The sequence below is a fragment of the Lutra lutra genome, chromosome 7 (assembly GCF_902655055.1).
Source record: "Lutra lutra chromosome 7, mLutLut1.2, whole genome shotgun sequence".
Lineage (NCBI taxonomy): Eukaryota > Metazoa > Chordata > Mammalia > Carnivora > Mustelidae > Lutra > Lutra lutra.
Window position 1 is genome coordinate 63636998 of NC_062284.1, and position 16914 is coordinate 63653911.

General features: G+C 36.5%; 1 protein-coding gene and 1 non-coding gene across 4 annotated transcripts in view; both read left to right on the plus strand.

The window, feature by feature from the left end:
- The window catches only part of GOLM2 (golgi membrane protein 2), a 112406-nt gene that overhangs the window by 48700 nt on the left and 46792 nt on the right, over positions 1 to 16914 (plus strand). For all 3 annotated transcript variants that reach the window (XM_047735757.1, XM_047735758.1, XM_047735759.1), the window contains exons 5-6: positions 1720 to 1864; positions 2382 to 2462. In XM_047735757.1, coding sequence (XP_047591713.1) covers positions 1720 to 1864; positions 2382 to 2462 — 226 coding nt within the window. The remainder of the gene's footprint in view (positions 1 to 1719; positions 1865 to 2381; positions 2463 to 16914) is intronic.
- On the plus strand, positions 14679 to 14812 carry LOC125105716 (U4 spliceosomal RNA). Its single transcript, XR_007128999.1, has one exon. It is a non-coding gene; the product is annotated as a U4 spliceosomal RNA (small nuclear RNA).

A 16914-nucleotide genomic window follows, 5' to 3' on the forward strand; every position in this document is an offset into this window, starting at 1 on the left:
ATTAAGGGAAATCCGGTGAGGAGTATAACTTCTCTGTAAGTCTAAAATTATTTCAGAATAAAAAGTTTTATTTAAAAAACATTTAGGTGGCCCTCTTACCACATCACCAACATTGCATTTAGAAAACCATCTAATTTTATTAAGAACATTTGCTATTGTCCAATCATATCAAGGTACTATCTTTAATAATTCATCTTCATTAACTATTTTAAATGGGAAAGTATTTTTGAGCAGTAATTTGTTGACTTTAAGTTTTGCTAATATTATTTGTTTTATCCACCTCTACAAAGAGTACTATAGAAATAGCCTTATGATAGAGCATTATAGTGAAATGCACAGAGATGCAGCCTGGCTCTTCAGGTTGTACCTCATGGATTTTCTTACCCTCAGCCTTCCTATTGACATGTTCAAAAATTTCAGTGTTATTTCACTCATCGATTATTAGGCTCAGAATTGGCTCCCGGGAGATGTGGGAATGAGGAAGACTGTGGTTTGAATCCTTTCTCTGTAACTATCTTGGTAACCTTGGATAAGCTACTGAACTTCTTCAAGCCTCAGTCTGACTTCATTATTTCCAAAGCTGTTCACTTTACTAGAGGATAGATTTGAAAGCAGTTTGTAAACTATGAAGCACAGTGCAAATGTTTATTGTTAATTTTATCTGCCAGCCCCACTGGAATACCTATACCTGATTGTCAAAACACCTTTTCTTCTTTATTGTGACAGATTTTTATAATTTGACTTGTTTTTCTAGATTTCCTTTAGATTTTTTGGTACTATTGTTTTTTATTGATTTTCTTTAGATTTTTTAGTACTATTGTTTTTTATAACGAATTTTTATAATTTGACTTGTTTTTCTAGATTTCCTTTAGATTTTTTAGTATATTGTTTTTTGTAACATTGCATAGTGCTTTAGAGGTGACAGAACATTTATATATGCATTAAATATTAAGTAGAAGGACCTAGGTGGCAACACAAGTATGTGTATTTAACTCCTTGCCTCTCTCAGTTTTCCACTGAGGTCACTCAACCAATATGAAAGGCAAAACTGACCCACCAATAGAATTGAGTCAGGCCTAACCAGGTGTCTGAAGATTCAAGTTTCCAAAGAGATGATTGGGATAGAAGCATGTTAGAATACACTGACCTGTGTATTGTTCTGCCATTACTTCCTATGCTTGGGTGGCCAGTGCACCTAGAAAGAAGTCTGCCTGTTTTCCACCCTTGCTGTTTCTGCTTCTGGAAAAGCCTGGCAGGGTCACTAGCCATCTGTCACACTTGAGGGGGCACCCATGTGCCAGCCTCCTATAGTCCACCATCCTGCTCATTCACACCATAGGCCTTTAGAGAACTCACCCTGCCTGTAGCACCTAGGATAATGCCCAGCTGTAGTCCTCCACAACAACCTACAGTGCTCATCAAGACTATCTTGCAGCATCACTCCCTCAGCGTGGCCAAAGAAAATTACCTCTGCCCAACACTTTAGACCACTTACTATAATTAGAGACTTTAAAAAGTGTTATTCTTTTATTTCATATTAGGTCTAAAAACTGAACAGAAAATAGTATTATATCCTACATCTCCTAGTGTTTGGAATTTGGACTCATAGTATATGCTTCAGAAAATGAACAGTTTCAGAACATTTAATTGGTAGTTGTATCAATTGCTTAATCTTTTGAAATGAAAAATATTTACTATTACCAAATCTTTATTTAACAGCAAGACTCAAACAAGTTTGAATCAAAAGATGAAAATGATTTGGGTATAAACAATCATGCAGTACCTAAAAACATTCCCAAAGTAGCTGAGAATGCTGCAGATAAGAAAGAAGAACCATCAAGCAATCATATTCCACATGGGAAAGGTATTACTATTTTGTTTTGTGTTAATAGGATATTAACTTTTTCTACTCACTTTGAAGTGAACATTTTCAGTCATAAAGAATATTGCTTGATTTTAGCTCAGTTAGGATTAGGTGTCATTGTTGTTTCAAATTTGGATTTTTTGATAGAAAAGAGAAAAGAGTAAATTGTTTTAGAGTTAAAACTGTGTCCAAAGCAAGATATAACGATATGCAGTCAATGTAGCCTACTGCTTTAGAAACTGATTATTACATTTGTTCAAAACCTTTTCAATTATGTAAGGGAACAAAAGAATTATTGGGGTGGCTCAGTTGGTTAAGTGGCCAACTCTGAATTTTGACTCAGGTCATGATCTCAGGGTCACAGGATCAAGCCCTCTATCGGGCTCCACCCTCAGCGTGGAATCTGCTTGAGATTCTCTCCCTCTTACTGCACCCTTTCCCATGGTCTCTCTCTCGTCTCTGTAAAATAAATAAATCTTATTAAAAAAAAGAATTATATCTTTTGTTACTTGGGCAGAACAAATCAAACGAGGTGGTGATGCAGGAATGCCTGGAATAGAAGAGAATGACCTTGCAAAAGTTGAAGATCTTCCTACTGGTAAGTAAAAGTTATCAGAGTATTTACCCTACCCTCTTTTTTAGTAAAAGTCATAGTCATTTGAGAAAAGTCATAGATCTCTGGAAGATTATATTTTCTGTTAATTAACTACCCATTAGTTGCCAGGACTTGTTTAGGATCCAACTGTTTTTGAAAAATCTTGCTAAAATTTTGCTAAAGTACTGTTTTTGTGTTGATAAGAGAACATTTTCTTAATTCAGAGTTATTGCTCATGACAGTTACCCTATGTTAGAGTCATTTGTGTTCACTAAAAGTATATATGGCTCATATCTTTGAGACAAAATGTTCCCAGATTGCTGTGTTTTTGGTGTGCTTTAATATGGCATGGTAATACCCTTATATAGATTTTTAGGACTTGGCTTGTCCTTTCAGTTAATTACCCCACACTTAATAGTTTATTCCCTACTTTTCTTTTTCTTCTTTTATGGCCATTGCTGTTCAGTGTCTGTTTCTTTCTTCATTAATGTGTTTGCTTCTTACCATTTCCACTTGAAGTCACTTCTGGGTGACTTCTAGTCCTGCTCAGTGGTTGTTTTTGTTTGTTTGTTTACATGTCTCTTTGTTTTTCTTGCCATTTCTGTTTCTTGGTTGTCATAAGCACCCTTTCCTGCAGACTCCAATTTATTGTGGTGAAAAATTGGAAGTCTTTTATTCTTCCTGACTATTTTGATTCCTTTTCCAATCGTAGGGATCACTTCTTTGGTTATAGCTCATTGTGTGTGGCTCAAATTGCCAAGTGTCCGAGATCCAAATGCGTGAATATTAGTCCTTTTATTTGTATAGTTTCGTCATCTTTTCAAATTCTTTTATGTCTTTTCTTTTGGGTTTCCACTTCATAGTATATGCCTCTAAAATAAAGGCAAGGACAAGAGCAGTAACAGGAATTTAAAAATACAGAGTTAGTATGAGCTTGATTTGTTTGTGAAGTAATGAAGTCATCCAGCAATTCTTTTTTTTTTTTTTTAAAGATTTTATTTATTTATTTGTCAGAGAGAGAGAGGGAGAGAGAGCGAGCTCAGGCAGACAGAGTGGCAGGCAGAGGCAGAGGGAGAAGCAGGCTCCCTGCTGAGCAAGGAGCACGATGTGGGACTCGATCCCAGGACGCCGGGATCATGACCTGAGCCGAAGGCAGCTGCTTAACCAACTGAGCCACCCAGGCGTCCCTCATCCAGCAATTCTTAAAGTGTGGTCCTTGGACCAGCAGTATCAGCATTACCTAGGAACTTGCTAGAAATGCAAATTCTTAGGTTCCATTTCAGACACTGAATGAGAGGTTCATGGGATGGAGCCCAGTAATCTGTGTTTTAACCAGCTTTCCAGGTAAATCTGATTTATGCTAAAGTTTTAAAACCACTAACTCAACTTTAATTTAATATTGAGAACAAGGACCATGTATTATTCTGAATTTTGCAGCACTTACTCCAATCCTAGACTTACTGAGCTTTAGCTTGATTAATCTCTTTCACATTGCCCTTGATTGTTTTTTAAGTTTCACCCAAAGTTTTACCAAGGATAAACTGTAGGTTTTTAGTATATAGAAGTACCCTATACAGATATAATCCAACTTGCATGTATTTTCTTTTATTAACATATAATGTATTATTTGTTTCAGGGGTACAGGTCTGTGAATCATCAGCCTTACACAATTCATAGCACTCACCATAGCACATACCCTTCTCAGTGTCCATAACCCAGCCACCCTATCCCTCCTCCATTCCCACCCCCCAGCAACCCTCAGTTTGTTTCCTGAGATTAAGAGTCTCTTATGGTTTGTCTCCCTCCCTGGACCCATCTTGTTTCATTTTTTTCCCTCCCTTCCCCCCATGACCCCCCCTCACCTTGTCTCTCAAACTCATATCAGAGAGATTGTATTAATATTGTCTTACCCCTATTGACTTATTTCGCTTAGTGTAATACCCTCTAGTTCCATCCATGTCGTTGCAAATGGCAAGATTTCATTTTTTGATGGCTGCATAGTATTTCGGTATGTTTGTGTGTGTGTATATATACACACACACATACATACACGCATATGTGTTTGTACACACATACACACACCACATCTTCTTTACCCCCTTATCTCTTCATGGACATCTAGATTCTTTCCATAGTTTCCATAGTTTGGCTATTGTGGACACTGCTGCTCTGATATAAACATTCAGGTGCATGTGCCCCTTTGGATCACTACATTTGTATCTTTGGGATAAATACCCAGTAGTGTGATTCCCGGGTCTTAGGGTAGCTCTATTTTCAACTTTTTGAGGAACCTCCATACTGTTTTCCAGAGTGGCTGCACCAGCTTGTGTTCCCACCAACAGTGTAGGAGGATTCCCCTTTCTCCACATCTTCACCAACATCTGTTGTTTCCTGACTTGTTAATTTTAGCCATTTTAACTGCTGTGAGGTTGTATATCGCTGTGGTTTTGATTTGTATTTCCCTGATGCCGAGTGATGTTGAGAACTTTTTCATGTGTCTCTTGGCAATTTTGATGCCTTCTTTGCATGCATTTGTTTTTGATGTCGTATATATAAAAAAAATGTTTACACTGAAATTTATAATTTTTAACCTCTTTTTGTGTATAGTTTTCAAGTTAAAATTATATCATTGCTATTCTAAGTATGTAGTGTCTCCATTTATTTTCTTATTGGTCCACTATCATAATTTATTACCTAGCCACCAAAGAATTCCAGAGTTAGAATTATATGATATGAAAATGCAAGAGGTCTTTAGGATCTTATCTTCACCATTTTTAGGTATATTGTGCTTATCAGACAGTGGTTTTCAGATGTCTTTCATACATGAACCCCTTTAGTAGGGCAAAAATCCTGTCTTGCTACTTCTGCTTGATTACGAAAATCACACAACCATTTCATTAGAATGAATAGAGATGAATAATGATACTTTTGATGAGATGCCAACAAATTCTTGTCTGATTTTTACAGTATGAATTTGCTATCTTGATTCATATAATGGTTGTAGCACTATAGCTTAGAACTGGGAAGAACACAAAAAAATGGTATACATTTTATGTAAATTTAGCATTAATGCCCAAAATACCTGTATAAGTAGACACTGTCTACACTATCGTGGCCTATTAGGGATCTTCTTCTGGATTAATTTTTCCTTATATTTGATTTTCTGTAGTTTGAATGTGATATGCTTTGATGTCGTTTGAGGGGGGCACTTATGCTTGGTGTTCTCTGAGCTTCCTGGACCTGCAATTTAGTACCTGACATTAATTTGGGGGAAATTCTTCATCATTATTGTTTCAAGTATTTCTTCTGTTCTTTTCTCTGTTCTCCTTCTAGTATTCCCGTTATGCATTATGTTATACGTTTTGTAGTTGTCTTAGATATTGCTTTTTTCCCCCCATTATTCTCTTTGCTTTTCAGTTTTTGAGGATTCTGTTGATAGATCCTTTAGCTCACAGCTTCTTTGCTCAGCTTTGTATGGTTTACTAATGAGCCCATCAAAGGTACTCTTCCTTGCTGTTACAGTGTTTTCTTATCTCTAGCATTTCTTCTTGGTTCTTTCTAGGATTTCCATCTCTCTATTTACATTGCCTATTTGTTCTTGCATGCTGTGTACTTAATCCATTAGAGTCTTTGGCACATTAATCATAGTTGTTTTAAATTCTCTGATGCTAGGTCTGTCTCTTCAAATTGTGCTTTTTTGCCTTTTGGTATGACTTGTAATTTTTTTCTTGATAGACATGATGTATGAGGTAATAGTTATTGCTGTAAGTAGGCCTTTAGTAATGTGGTAGTGAGGTATGAGGTAGTGGAGAGTCTGAAGTGTTCTTTAGTCCTATGATTTCTATTCTTTTAGAGCAAGTCTATGTCTCTGGTCTGTGAACTTCACAAGTTTTTTTTTCAGTTTTTTTCCTTCCCCTTAGGTGGGACAAGATGGCTAGAGTGGGCTGAAGTTGGGTATTTTTCTAATTGTGGTCACTCGCTCTGATAATACCCTAGCAAATTAGGCTCTGTTTGCCTAGTTTCTCCTGAGGGCAGGCCTTGTTAAGAGCAGAGTGCTCTGATGTATTTCAAAATGTTTTCTTTTTCCTTTCCTCCTGCCTGAGGGGATTCTACCTACCCCCCCAATATTTCCTTTGGGACTATAGTTGAGCTCCTGGAGGTAAATCTCACAATATTGTGGGGAGCCTCCCTGTGACTGAGTCTCCCTGGAATTTTTAACTCTCTGAGTTGTTCACACTGAACATCAATTACAGTTCAGGTTTCCTACCCTGCCACTGGCGCCTGTGGCACTTTCTGCTTGAATCTTTTTTGCAAGCTGTGATTTCCTGTATTCACCTTTCTGTCTCTCCATTTTTAAGAACAGTGGTCTGCCCTGTGCCCTCTTCTCTTCTTATCCAGGAAGAGTTGCTGATTTTTCAGCCTGTATAGCTTTTTACTTACTAGGATAGTGTGGCAACTCCTAAGCTCCTTACTTGTAGAACCAGAAACCAGAAGTCCTATAGATTAATTTTTGAACTTCATTAAACTGTTGGTGCTTTGCTTTAAAAATCACTGTTCATGACAGTAACCCTTAATTATTTAGATATGTGTCTTGAGTATAAAGATTATTTTGATATAGTAACTGTTGAAAAGAAACTTTGAGCTGTGTAGTCAGTCAGATGCATACAGAAAGGAAGCCATGTCATGTCTTTGTACCTTGAGCTCCTAGCTTGATGCCTTAGATGTAACAGGGTCCCAATAAATGTGTCTGCTTGAATTACCAGAATATCCCCACCTAGATGGGACAGTGGTATCTGGAATTAAACTGCCAGGATTCAAACCCTTGGCTCCCATCTTTTAATAGGTGTGTGATGATCATTTATTTGCTCTCAACATTATCTGTAAAATAAGATAACAACAGTTCCAACCTTGAAGCGTGAATGTGAAATTTCAATGTGAAGCAGGTAGGACAGGGCCTGGCTTATTGCCACAGCTATATAAATCTTAGTTACTATTGTTATTATTATGATTATTGCATATCATTAGAAACATATTCTTGTCATTCCTTTTACTGAGTGTTGTCTTTTTCTTTCTGAAGTAGTCTATGCTGAAATTCTTAATGCCAGTACAAGTTCTGGTGTATATGTGGAGTCCCTAATGGCTGTAGAGGTAGTAGCCCACAGAAGTAGTAGAGGAAAGAACACATCCTTGTCATTTTAAAGTAGATTTTTATCTGTTAATGATTGTTTTATTTATGATAGCCAAGGCACTACCAGAAACTATAACAAAGCAGGGCTGAACTGTCTTAAAATGTAGCTCTAAAACAGTCAAGGGGTATATAACATGTGACTATGATTAACATGACATTTCAGCTTCTGAGCTCCCTAAACCATAGAGCTAAACCTCAGTGGATTTTGTTTGTTTTTAATGTTGATTTGAGTTAGTCTCCAAGATTTTATGGAGTCTTAGAATTTAATCCTTTACCAAACCCTTACCTGGATATTTACCTTTATGCTGTTTTAGGCACCTGTTATGCTAGACAGCTATATATTTATATCACTAGTTTTTAAAGCTTTTTTAGATTAAAAAAATCCAAAAATACAGAAAAACAGGATAATATGATAAATAGCCAAGTACCTATATCCCCCCCAAAAGAAAGCCACAAAAATAACATAACATTTTGCCACATTTGTTTCAGATATTTGTTATTGATGTTATTATTAAAGAAATAAAACATTACTGATAAGTTGAAGCCTCCTTGTGTACCCTCCAGATCCTATTCCTGTCTCTTCTTCCCCAGAGGTAACTACTATGCTGAGATTGGTGTGTATCAATTTCCATACATGTTTTTAGACTTTTACTGTATTTGTAAGCATCTGTAAAACTATAAAGTATTGTTTTGTTTGCTGCCTTAAGCTTAAATAAATGGTATCTTATTATTCTGTAACTTGTTTTTCCTCCCTCAATTTTATGCTTTTGCAACTTACTCGTGTCATACCTGTGGCTTTTCAACAGTTATAATTATTTCATTGTATAAATATATCATGATTTATTATTCACATATAATAAACATTAAGACTGTTTTTAGTTTTTTGTTATTTCAGACAATACCACAGTGGATGTTCTTGTTTACATCTTCTTATGCACATGAGACTCTCTGGATTCTAATATTTGAGTAGTATATTGAGTTACAAAGATGAGCCTGCTACTGGCTAGAAAATGTGACTAGAGATCTATGTGTCTTAGGCTCTCCTCAGTCACAGAGTTGTGGGGATCAATAGCTCAGCACACTGGTAACCCATAAACAATTCTCAGCACAGTGGTTACAAAACTGTGTATAAGGGTATGAACTTAAAAATAGAATGCTTGCATGATAGAATATCTTCATCTTCAGTAATATCAGTTAACATTTCTGCTGGTAATATAGGACAGTATCTGTTTATCCACATCCTCACTAACATTTGGGTTTGCTATACTTTAATTTTTTGCCATTTTGAAAGTTATAAAAATGCTATCTTATTTCAACTTAAATATGCTGTGGTACTAGTGACATTAAGCATCCCTTCATATATTAGCCATTTTGGTTGCTGCCTTCTATAAATTACCCAGTAATCAATTTTGCCCAATTTTCTCTTGGTTTGTTGGTATTTTCCTTATTGATCTTTAAGAGTTCTTTAGAAGTATGTGATGCAAATGTCTTCTCCATGTCATGTGTATCAACAGAGAGAAAAGTCTTATTTCTTACATGGAAACTTTTTTCTAGTTTTAAGATCCAATTACTCTTTTAGTAAAAATTGCCTCTAATGATTTACTTTGGGGAAAATCCTGATAGATACAAAGATTTTTAGGTTCCTAAACAATTGGAAGTTCTTTTCTAATTAATAACTTAGAAAGAAAAAATTACTCCTTTTGGTTTATACATGTGTATTAGATAGAGCTACTCTATGTGTAAGATATTTAATTTTCTGAAATAGTGGCTTTTGACCTTGGCTGTATATTGGAATCATTGGGGAGTTAAAATAAAATTATGTCTGGGTCCCACTCCAGAGATTTTGATGTTTGGTCTGAGATGCAGCGTGGGCACTGAATGTGCAAGTGTTCTGTAGGTGATTGTATTATGTAACTAAGGTTGAAAAATACTTCTCTTGGGGGAATTTTTTAGATCTATACTGTCTAATACAGTAGCAGCTGGTCACATGTATTTATTTAATTTCATTAAACTTAAATAGAACTAAAAAATCAGTTCCTAAATCTAGAGATACTTCAAGTGCCTAATGGTTGCCTGTGGCTAGTGGCTACTGTATTGGACAGTGCAAGTATAGAACATTTTCATCATTGCAGAAAGTTCTGTTGAACAGTGCTGCTCCACATGATAATAGTGATTACTCTTGGGAAAGAAGACTGAGGACAGAGATAAAAAGGTGACTTAGTTTTCATCATACAGTCTTTTGAACTTTTTGGATTTTGGTTTCAAAATTTCGTAAGGTAATTTCATAAATTACCTATTAAAAATAAATATTTTTTAAAAAATTAAAGAGAGGTGGGCGCCTGGGTGGCTCAGTGGGTTAAGCCTCTGCCTTCAGCTCGGGTCATGGTCTCAGGATCTTGGGATTGAGCCCCACATTGGGCTCTCTGCTCAGCGGGGAGCTTGCTTCCTCCTCTCTCTCTGCCTGCCTCTCTGCCTACTTGTGATCTCTCTCTCTGTCAAATAAATAAATAAAATCTTAAAAAAAAAATTAAAGAGAGGTAATTATAGTGATGTATGAGAGGAGGGAAAAAAAGATTTTTTTAAAAGATTGTATTTATCTATTTGATTTTATTTATCCATTTTTTTCTATGGTGTTTAGACTATTTTTCAAAGCCTATCCAGTGATATTTTCATTTCAGACATGTTTTGAGTTCTAGAATTTCTATTTAGTTCTTTTTTTTTAGTTTCCATTTCTCTACCCTCTATCCCAAGCAGAGGGAGTGACAGGCAGGAGAGGGAGAACCAGGCTCCCAGCAAAGTGGAGAGCCTGACATGGTGCTCGATCCCAGGACCCTGGGACCATGACCTGAGCGACTGAGGCACCCAGGAGCCCCAGAAAAGATTATGTTCTAAAGAAGCAATGTAGGAGCACCTGAGTGACTCAGTTGATTAGGTGTTCAACTCTTGATTTTGGCTCAGGTCATGATCTTGGGGTCTTGAGATCCAGTGCTGCATCAGGCTCTGCACTGAGCATGGCACTTGCTTGGGATTCTTTCTCCCTCTTCCTCTGCCCCTCTTCCCCTCCCTCTCTTTTTTTCTTTTTTTTTTTTTTCCTAAAGATTTTATTTATTTGACAGAGAGAAATCACAAGTAAGCAGAGAGGCAGGCAGAGAGAGAGGAGGAAGCAGGCTCCCTGCCGAGCAGAAAGCCCAATGTGGGGCTCGAACCCAGGACCTAGGATCATGACCTGAGCCGAAGGTAGCGGCTTAACCCACTGAGCCACCCAGGCGCCCCTTCCCCTCCCTCTCTAAAAATAAAGTAAATAAAAAGGAAGGAAGAAAAAAATAATGTAATTATTATTATTATTATTTATTTTGGTTAAGATTCTTAAATGATTAGAGCTTTTAGAGGAAATATCTATATTTATAAAAATACATTAAAGGTTTTTATCAAATAAGTGTAGATATACTTAATTTTTTCTCTTAGGCATCCTTTAAGACAGTAGTGGGACACTATAGCTTTGTTGCCTGTTTTAATAAACCATTTATTGAAACATTACCTTGCTTATTTATTTATATTTTGTCTATGGCTGCTTTTGTGCCAGAACAGTTGAGTATGGCCTCCAACCCTAAAATATTCACTAACTGACCCTTTAATAAAAAGTTTTCGAAGAAACAAATTATACAAAATTGGGCATGATTTTGGGGGGTAGGAAAAAAATACTTAAGTTAGGGGCACCTGGTGGCTCAGTGGGTTAAAGCCTCTGCCTTCGGCTCAGGTCATGATCTCAAGGTCCTGGGATCGAGCCCCGCATCAGGCTCTCTGCTCAGCTGGGAGCCTGCTTCCTCCTCTCTCTCTGCCTGCTTCTCTGCCTACTTGTGATCTCTGTCTGTCAAATAAATAAATAAAATCTTTAAAAAAAAATACTTAAGTTAGCATAATATCAAGTTGTATTATTGGAAATTGCTACTAAAGATACATAAACTTCTAATGGTACATTGGTTTATAATTACTTTCGTTGTCGTATTTTATGGGGCCACAATTGAGAAAAAAGGAATCAGAATAGGGTCTTGAATTAGAAAATACCTAGAGAGAGTAGGATAGTTAGTACTCACTGGGTTTGAGGGCTTAATTGGTGTCTGTTTCTCTCACTTTTTAAGAACTATACTTAAAAAGTTCTGTGTTTTAGTGGTTATTCCAGGGATTACTATATGCATCCTTTCTATATCAAGGTCTACTTAGAAATAATCTTGTTATCCTTCATGTGAAATATAGAACTTTACCGAGGTGTGATGCCATTAGCATTGCCTCATCTTTTGTTGTATATTTTATTTATATATAAATCCTAATATTTTTAGTATTATTTTGCTTTAAAAAGCTTTATTTTAAGAACATAAGAGAAATGGGGTCGGGAGGGAGACAAACCATAAGAGACTCTTAATCTCACAAAACAAACTGATGGTTGCTGGGAGGAGGGGGGTAGGGAGAGGGTGGTTGGGTTATGTACATTGGGGAGGGTACGTGCTATGGTGAGTGCTGTGAAGTGTGTAAACCTGGCAATTCACAAACCTGTACCCCTGGGGCTAATAATACATTATATGTTAATAAAAAATTAAAAATTAAAGAAAAAATAGGGGGAAAAAAAAGAAAGAACATAAGAGAAGAATATATTATGGTCTCTTGTCTTTACCATATTCTTACCTTTGCTCTTCATTCCTTCCTAAGGATTCTATTTTCTTTTCTTTTCTCTTTCTTTCTTTCTTTCTTCTTCTTTTCTTAAAGATCTATTTATTTATTAGAGAGAGAGAGAGAGAGCAGGGGGAGGGGTAGAATGAGAGGGAAAGAAACTTAAGCAGACTCCTTGCTGAGTGTGGAGCCCTACTCATGGCTCGATCTCACAGCCCTGAGATCATGACCTGAGCCAAAACCAAGTGAGATGGTTAACTAACTGAGCCACCCAGGTGCCCCTAGGTTCTGATCTCTATCTTGATTATTATTTTCCCTTCAGCTAGGAGAACTTCCTTTAACATTTCTTGAAATGCAGGTCTTCTAACAATACATTTTTTTTCAACTTTTGTTTATCTAAAAACATTTTTATTTCATACTCATTTTTGAGTTATGTTTTTACTGAATATAGAAATTCAAGAGACCCCTGGGTGACTGGCTTGGTGGTTAAGTGTCTCCCTTCGGCTCAGGTCAAGATCCCAAAGTCCTGGGATTGAGTCCCGCATTGGGCTTCCTGCATAGTGGGGAGCTTCCCTGTACCTCTGGCTGCCTGTACTTTCTCTCTCTGACAAGTAAATAAATAAAATCTTTAAAAAAAAAAAAAAAAGGAAAGAAATTCAAGTTGATTTTTTTCTTTTATCATTTTAAAAATACAATTCCACTGTCTTATAGATTTTGTTGATTCTGAGCTAGCCATCATTATTTTTGTTGTGCCTTTGTATTACTGTGTGTGTGTGTTTTTTTTTTTTTTTTTAAAGTAAGCTCTATGCCCGTGTGGAGCTTGAACTTATACCCTGAGAATCAAGCATTGTGTGCTCTACTAACTAACTGAGCCAGGCAGGTACTGATAGTATGCTTTTTTTTTTTTTTGTAACTGCTTTTAAGGTTTTTTCTATAGCTTTGGTTTTCATGAGTTTCACTAAGATATACATTGAAATGGTCTTCTGGGTTTTTTTGTATTTGTCCTGCTTGAGATTCCCTGAGGTTCTTCAATATGTGGGTTGATGTTTTCCACCAAATTTGGGAAATTTTCAGCCTTCATTCAAATTCAGATATTATTCAAATTTTTTCTGCCCTGTTCTCTTTTTTTTCCTTCTGGAATTCAAGATACATGCATTTCAGACTGCTTTATATTATCCCATAGTTTGAAGTTCTATTCAGTTTTTTTGCAGTACTTTTTCTCTATCAGTTTGTTTAATGTCTTTGATCTGTCTTCAAATTCATTGACCCTTTTTCTACGGTGTTTAGTCTGTTGTTCAAAACCCATCCAGTGTATTTTTCATTTGAGACTTGTTTTGAGTTTTAGAATTTCTGTTTGGTTCTTTTTTTAGTTTCCATTTCTCTACTGGATGTCTCCATTTTTTCCTTTAAATTGTGTGTGTGTGTGTGTGTGTGAGAGAGAGAGAGAGAGAGAGAGAAACAGTTGTTTACAGGTCCTTGTATGTAGTTTCAGCAGGTGGGTCATCTTTGAGTCTGTTTCTCTTGATTGCTTTTTTTCTTTGATTATGGGTATTATTTCCTGCTTCTTTCTATGTTTAGTAATTTAATTGTGTGCTGTATGAATGCTATAGTATAAAAGTATGGGTTTTGTTTTTTAAAGGGTGCTGAGTTTTATTCTGGCAGACAGTTAAATTACTGGTGAATGCTCTTGATTCTGTCAGACTTGATTTTATGCTCTCAGGACAGTTTAGTTTTGATTTTGTTTTTCATCTGAAGGCATGGCCCTTAACTATACGGTATGATCCCTACTTCTAAAGTAGGCCTTGTAGCATCTCATCTGAATGCCCAGGATGGTCAGGAAAGATTCTCTATTGTGGCTGGCCCAAAGATGCATTGTTTTCAAGTGCTTTATGACCTGTTTCTTTTCAGCTCTCAGCCCTGCAGCAGCAAGTGCTTTCTGTTAGCCCCTCTAGAATCTTATCCTGTGTGTATATTAGCTGAGGCCTCAGCCAAAGACCCAAGAGGAATATCCATGCAGATCTCTCTCCTCCATTTCACCCCACACAGCTTCTTTCTCTGTAGTATTCTGTCTTACAAATTCCAACCATCTTAGCTGCCCAAACTTTGATGATCTCTGCCTCCTCTGCTCACTGAGATTGCCAATCTCATGTATATAGCCCTTCTTTCAAGAGTTAGTCTTGTGCTGCTGGTTGTCCAGTGCCTGAAAACTGTTGTCTTATTAAATATTTTTGTCCATATTAAAAAAAAGTCTGGGGTGTGAGAGAGTAAGTCCAGTGCTGGCTTCTATGTCATGGCTAGCAGTGGAAATTTGTGTTGCTCTTTTTGAATTATATAAATGGATCTCCAAATTTGAAGGATGTGGAGTAAGCTTTGCGCAGTGGCAGTATCGTAGCCAATGAGGTTTATCCGAGGCGCGATTATTGCTAATTGAAGGATATGGAGTTCACAGGCCAGGTCTTACGAGCCACATGAGAATATCATTTTAATAGTCTCTTTAGATATGTATCTATATTGCTCAGAGGGTGGGGATGGTTCTACTGGCTCGTATTTGAACAGTTTACAAGCATGTTATATCTGTTTGTATATGCAGAACAAAGGAACATTAAAATGTTGTATCATTGTTTTATATTTAATGTTCATGCTTAAAGATGATTAATATTTTTATAGGCACTTACCAATTAGAGTTTCATAACTTCCCAAAACATTACTGTAAGTAAACATTCATCAGGATCCCCTGAATATGAGCAAACTATGTATTCATGAAGCTCAATATATTGGCTAGGGCCAGTAGTTCTACATTTAAATGTTTTTGTTTTTTCAGCATGAATCTTGGATTCTTTTTTCATTTAAGGATTAATACTTAACTTAGACAACTTCAGTATATATTGAACATCTACTATTTTCTGGCTTATATCATAATTCATTAGTTAATATTCTGACTTAGCCTCCAAAACAATCATGCAGGGTAAACGGCATTATTCCTGTTTTTCAGATGAAGACTAGGGCTTTTAGAAGTCACTAACCCAAAATCATACAGTTAATAAATTACAGAATCGTGATTTAAGTCCAAATGGTCTAATTTGGTCTAATTCCAAAGCTTATGCTTTTTATTCTGTCTTTTATTCTCTTGGCTATGCAGCAGAACCACTTTTGGAGCTTTTAATGAATATAGATACCTGTGAACCACCCCCATATGCAGTATGTCCAGGATGGTATCTGTAATGGCGCAGTGTTCCCAGAGTTGAGGACTGTTGCCTATTAGTGTCATGTAACTTCTCGCTACTTCTCGTAACTGGATTGTGATGCCCTGTAAGACAAAAACTGGAAGGTTTGAACATTTTTGAGGTTGTAGCCCTGTTGTTGGAAAACGGAAATGCGGACAGTTCTGTTTTGGCTTTCAGAGTAGGGACTGCAACTGAGGTCTAATAGAGAAGTGAAGGAGGATTAACCCTAAACCTTCTATCACCTTTTATAAGCATCTCAGTGATTTTCTCCAGAAATGACTACTTTGAATTTTTAAGTCAAGTGAAATGTATATCTTCTGTCATGAGTTTCAGTTTCCTCATCTGTGAAAGGCATATTTATCTCACATAGATTTGAGGGTGACATGAGATTAGTGCCTGCTTTATACCAAACAGTCAGAAAATAGGAGTTACTGTTATTATTAGTAGTACATTATTGCCTCCTTTGGAATTGCCAAATGTAGTCCCAGCCATCAGCCCCCCAGCCCCCTAACCAGTTATTCCTAATGTTTTAATTGTTGTGTCTCTAATATAGATCCTTCTTTCTTCTCTTGCCTCCTTTCTAACACTTCTCCCTCACTCTTTCTTTGCAGTTCCTCAGATATGCTATGCATCTCCTGTCTCAAGGCCTTTGTGTGTACTTGATGGTCTTTGCCTGAATGCTTTCCCTCCATGTTGGTTCAAACATGATTTAAAGTGATTTAAACACTCTGCTCAAATGTCTCTTCTTTGAAAATGGCTCCCCTGACCAAGCTATATATAAAGTAGAATCTTCCACCACTCTCTATCATATCTCCCTGTTTTACTTTATACATAACACTTTTCTCTCTGACATTTATATTTTTTACATATTCTTGTTTACTTATTATCTACCCAACAAGAATGTAAGCTTCATGGGGACAGTAACTTGGTCTATTTTGTTCACTGTTGAATCTCCAGCTTTTTATAACAGTGCCTAGCATATAATAGACACTTAATAGATATTGTTGAATGATTGAATTTTCATACAGATAGCTCTCCTTTATAAAAAAGATAAAATGCAGAACCCAAGTAATAGGGTAAATGCTCTGTGCTACAATTTTATTTCCTGTGTTTTGTCTTTATCATAACTAGGCTTTATCATTTTATCTTTGGTACTTTTCCTTAATAATGGCTTTATCAATGATATATCTTTTAGTAGCCTAGTTATTAATATTATCTGATGGCAGCATGGTGTTATCTGTTGATTTATATACTTTCCCCTGGCTCTTAATAGTCCTCAATGGAGAGGACCAGGGTAAAATACATAGAAAGTTAGAAATGCTTTGATACAAATTATTGTTTGCTCTTGCCCTACTGCTTAGTACTTCCCTGAGAATTT